Source organism: Cicer arietinum, chromosome 5 (genome assembly GCF_000331145.2).
Source record: "Cicer arietinum cultivar CDC Frontier isolate Library 1 chromosome 5, Cicar.CDCFrontier_v2.0, whole genome shotgun sequence".
Taxonomy (NCBI): Eukaryota; Viridiplantae; Streptophyta; class Magnoliopsida; order Fabales; family Fabaceae; genus Cicer; species Cicer arietinum.
In genome coordinates this window covers 15,568,287-15,573,538 of record NC_021164.2, presented here as the reverse complement: position 1 = coordinate 15,573,538, position 5,252 = coordinate 15,568,287, and the positions used below count along the sequence as shown (strand labels likewise).

General features: G+C 31.2%; 1 protein-coding gene across 1 annotated transcript; it reads left to right on the top strand.

Annotated features, from left to right (window-relative positions):
* Nucleotides 1–3,853: 3,853 nt before the first annotated feature.
* LOC105851336 (ABC transporter A family member 7-like) lies at nucleotides 3,854–4,821 on the top strand. The gene is made up of 4 exons (XM_073368185.1): nucleotides 3,854–4,019; nucleotides 4,116–4,201; nucleotides 4,487–4,615; nucleotides 4,722–4,821. The coding sequence occupies exons 1-4, from the start codon at nucleotides 3,980–3,982 to the stop codon at nucleotides 4,803–4,805; spliced, it is 339 nt and encodes a 112-aa protein (XP_073224286.1). The 5' UTR covers nucleotides 3,854–3,979; the 3' UTR covers nucleotides 4,806–4,821.
* The last annotated feature ends 431 nt before the right edge of the window (nucleotides 4,822–5,252 follow it).

Genomic DNA, 5,252 nt, shown 5'->3' with positions numbered 1-5,252 from the left:
CATTTGTGTGGAGTTTAAACCTCATCTCTTTGTGAAGTTTAAAACCATATATATCTATCAAACACATACAATCCAAATGATTCATATTTTAACAATTATATTCGTCAAATCATATTTATAATATAATATTTCATTTGAATATATAATAACAACAATCGTTCAAGAAAGTATAATAAAACAATCTTTTTAAAGAATATATATCTCTCAAACACATGCAATCTAAATAATTCATATTTTAGCAATTATATTCGTAAAATCATATTTATAATATAATATTTCATTTGAATATATAATAACAACAATCATTCAAGAAAGTATAATAAAGTAATCTTTTTAAAGAATATATATTCAAACAGTCATCAAAATGGTAATTTAACAACAATAATAAATAAATCAATTTATAATCTGTTATCACAATTCATAAAATCTCAATTTTAATAGAGTTAGGTTCTCGACAAAGATATATTTTTATAAGAAAATACCAATCAAAATATCTAACTCTTTTTCCATGCTAAATTTCCAAAATAGATGTACCATGAAAGTTTAAAGGGTGTGATTACTCACCTCTTGAAGCGTTATCCGATAAAAATTCATTCTTTGTCACTCACTATTAACCGTTATCGCATCCGCAAAATACTTTAGCTTCTCTCCAATTCGATATAATTCTACCTTTTGAGAATTTAATTGTGTAGTAATTTTATTTTTCTTAGTGGCTACTTATAGTTAATTACTCATATGATATCCTACGTTTCACAACTAATACGTTACAACAACTTAACCTATAATTTCTACCACTTAATTGGGATTGATTGTTATAATCCAAGCGGTGCAACAATTTAGCCTATATTTTCTACCACTTAATTGGAATTGGTTGAATTAGCCTAATCCCAAAGATAATTATGTAATTAATTCTAAACCCTGAAATTAGGACGTTACACGACGAACACAAATCAACACAATCCACCACTCAAACACAACAAGTTTCATTTAATCAAAATCATACATAATAAGTTTAAATTCATTTTCCACGAAACATTCATCAATATAACCAAAACCTAACTCTAAGATTTTACCCATAAAGCCTTAGATTCATTTTCCCCCAAATCAACACTCTAACCCTAACCAAAAACCTTTCCACACAACCACAGATAAGTCCCTAAATGCAAACTAAAAGTTTGGAAGGAGCCCTTACCTTAACATTAGCTTTAACGTGCGAACACGGTACCGCGAGTAAATCCGGTAAAATCTTCGTTCGCAACGCCGCTTCCAAAGTTGGTTCCCTAGCACCGTAGCGTGGTAGTGAGCAACTTTCCCTTCTATCCCTTCGCGAATCGAAGCTTAGATCTAGATGAAACGAGGAGGTTTGTGTTTGACGGTTTTGAAATCCCTAACAAAGTTTTTCTTCGTTTTCGAATCAAACAAGAAGAGTGAAGTTGCGCTATCACCCACCCAGCCTTGGGTTTCTATTCTTGAACAAAAGGAAGCAAAGAAAAACGAAAATGTAGGAGGGAGGGAGAATTGTCATGCGATAGAGGAAGAAGAAGAAGAAGTTCTCGCGAGGGAAATGTTTTTCTTTCTGTTTTCCTTTCTTCCTTTTTCCTACCTTTCTATTTCCTTTTCCTTTCCTTTTCCCTCCAAACATATATATATATATATTAATTACTTTTAACAAATATCTCCAAATATCTAGATATTTATTAAATTACCATATCACCCATAACGCATTAGATTCTCCGTAAATGATTCACCGCACTTAATTTAATTTATTTATCGACGAGTAATTTTAATCGGCATCAAAATATCTTTTTGATCATATAAACTCCAAAATATTAATAACTTTGGCTAAAAAGCCTCCGAACCAATATCCAAAATACATAAAGTGTACTTTAAAATTATGGGTCTTACAGAAGGTTTTGAATTTTTGAAGAAAATTACATTATTTCAAAAAAACTTCTCATCCAAATATACTATATGAGAGAAAAAAGTAGGAAATAATGTGAAAAAAGAAAAAGATGTAAAAAGTATGTGTTGTATTATTTGATATAAGAAAAGAGAGAGAAATGATATTATTTTTAAAGGACAAATATGCCCTTAAACTAATTTGTTTTCTTATTCTAATTTAATAATTTTTAAGTTTCAATTTATTTAGTTTATTTTAAATTTAAAATTAATTAATATTTCATTTGGTCCCCCAACTTACCCAACTTGTTGGGTTAGTTTTTTTCAATTGACTCCTACATAGCCATGACCGCACAACACAGTATCACCGTTACCACTCAACACCCACAAAACCATCGACGTATAAGAAGAAACGCGTTTGGTCTTGGAATAATTAAATTGAATTTGACCAAAAAAAAAAGAGTTGTTAGTTGAGAGTTGAGAATTGTTGTTAGGTTTGGAAGAGAATGGGAAGAAAAGAATCTATTCATTGTTACTTCTTCCTCACCAGCTTCTTGTTCATCCTCTGGTCGGTGAGTTCTTCATTTCTCTCGTCTTGATCTCACTTTTTGTTTTTTTAGTTCTAAGATTTCTATTACTTTTTTCTTTTTATTTCGTACGAGATCTCATAATTTTTTATATCACCGATCTTGTTATCAGTGTCAGCTTAGGTTATTCAGCATGTGTGTTTCTTCTGATTATTTCTTCTGATTTAGCCACCACCGTCACACCTTGCGGCCATCGAATCTTAACCTCTTTAAGTTGCATCTCAACTTCGTTGTCATCTAACCTCGTCGCCTTTGTAAGTGTTGCATGCCACTATTTTATTTCAGTCTCATTTTTTGCTATTTTTCATTATTCTCGTTTCATTATTCATTGTCGTTAATTGTAGTGAGTTAGGGTTTCGATTTTCTTTTGATTTAGGGTTTTTCTTCTAATTTAGTGTTTTTGTGTGTTGTTTCTTTGAACATTTTCAATGTCGCCATTGCTACATGCATAGAGGTATTGATGTTGATTCAATGCTCCTGTAATTTATTATTTCCATTGTCGCCATTTTCCACTTTGTTGTTTGGGTTTGCTTAGGTTTGTTGGACTTTCAAGTACAAGCTAATGTTTGTCTTGTACTACTTTATTTATTTGCAAGGTTTTTGGTTAGTATAAGATAGTTCGGTGAAAAAATTTTAAATGTGTTGTTTAATTGTCTCACAACATGCTTCAAAATATAGGTTTATATATATGTTAATATTTGTGGTTTTTTGTGTTGTTCTATCAGTTTAATAGGATAGTTGTGAAAAAAACCTTGTGGAGTTTTGTTCTACTTTTGGTGCACAAAACTGCTCCTAGTTTTATTTAGAAAACAATTGAAAACAATTTATTGTTATGACTGCATTTTATATTGTAAGTTGCAGAGAGAATCTTAATTATTTGAGATAGCTAGGTGTTGTGTACTTCTTGGTAAAATGTCTCTTAGCTCACACCAAGAAGCAGAAAGTGGAATGCAGCTAAGGGTGATTTGCCGGCACTTATACAGTAATTAATCGACCGTATACATATATGTATATTGATGCATAGTGTCGACAAGTTTCTCTTGGCTATATTTCGCTTTCTACTTCTATTGTGTGATACTCTTTGCGGACTCTGTTATAACTGTCTTAGATAGTTGTAATTAGGATAGTTAGTTTAGTTTGCTATGTACTTTTTCTGTTAATTTTGCCTTTCATCTTCATCCAAATCAGTTTAGTTAGTTTAGATGGAATGAGAAGAAGTATTATTCAGAATATGCTTAATGGTTCTCACATCAATAGTATAACCATTTTGTGGTTAATTTAGTCTGATATATAGTAAGGTGAAGCAAGCAAGATATATTCTAAATTATTCAACTAACAACATCTATTTTTTACCCATATATCTCATATAGAATATATAACCTACTTTTTCTTCTTTTGCAGTCAATTATGAAGCGAACCAAAAGGTCAACAAAGAAGAGAGTTGTAAAGAAGTGTGGCATATGTTGAAGGCCTGGACATAAGAACTCATATGAATGGAGTATATACTAACATGGGAGTATGTCCACAACATGAGTAAGCTGAAATTCCTCCAATTTTTATGTTTTTCATGAAATCAAATTTGTATCAATTGAAAGAGGTTTCTAATTTTTTTTCCTCATGATACTATAGCTTGTTGTGGGAAAGCTTTGACTGGTAGAGAGCACCTACTTTTTTATGGAAGACTTAAAAATCTTAAAGGTTTAGTCTTGACTCAAGTAAGTTCACTCACTAGAACTCTTACTGTTTGAAATATTAAGATTATTATCAGTGTGTTAGGAGTTTAATTATGTTAGGAGTGTTAAGTTATACAAATTGTACCTTTCAAAATATAAATAGGTGTTTAAGGTTATTGAAAGCAATGAAATTAGAAAGTTGGTATGTCATAATTCTTATGCGATATTTTAAGACAACGGTATGAAGAAGAAGAAGAACATCATTCCATATTATCATTTGTTTGTCAGGGATATTTTAACTATTTGGCTTTCATTATGTTGTTCTAGACAGTAGAAGAATCTTTGAAGAGTTTAAACCTTTTCCATGGAGGGGTTGCTGATAAACAAGCTGGAAAATACAGTGGTGGGATGAAGAAGAGGCTTAGTGTTGCAATTTCATTAATTGGGGACCCCAAAGTTTGTTATTCTTTTCAACCCAATTTGATCATTTTTTCTTTTTCATATTTAAAAAAAAATAGATGATTCAAGTTTTCTTATTATGTAAATGCCAATTCAAATTTAGGTTGTTTATATGGATGAGCCAAGTACTGGATTAGACCCTGCTTCAAGAAAATGTTTATGGAATGTTATCAAGCTTGCAAAATAGGATCGTGCAATCATTCTGACAAGTATTCTCTCGCTCTTTCATGGATTTTTTTCGCACTATATTCTACTTGTTGTTTATGCTGTAGATATATTAGCTAGCCTGTGTTATATTTGATTCCATAACATGATAAAATTTGATTTTATGCTTTCAGCACATTCTATGGAAGAGGTGGAGGCCTTATGCGATTGATTAGGAGTATTTGTAATTGGTAACTTGCAGTGCATTGGAAATCCAAAGGAGGTACTTGCTCAAGTGATATGCTTTAATCAAAGTGTATTTCAAAATGAAACTGTTAAATGGGTTTGTCCATAAACTGTTATTTTACTGATCTGGATTCCCCAAATTGCATGCATTTATGCAGTTAGTAGCTCAGCATCATCAGATCTTGATTGAACAACTCAGATTTTGAGTTCACTAAAATGGTTTTAAAAGTATTTGAAATGCATG

Bases quoted from the DNA above. Each gene is read 5' to 3' on its own strand.
- LOC105851336 (XM_073368185.1), top strand. From the start codon at position 3,980: ATGGAGTATATACTAACATGGGAGTATGTCCACAACATGA. The intron at 4,020-4,115 runs GTAAGCTGAAAT...ATGATACTATAG, and splicing joins GGAGTATGTCCACAACATGA to CTTGTTGTGGGAAAGCTTTG. The intron at 4,616-4,721 runs GTTTGTTATTCT...ATTCAAATTTAG, and splicing joins CATTAATTGGGGACCCCAAA to GTTGTTTATATGGATGAGCC.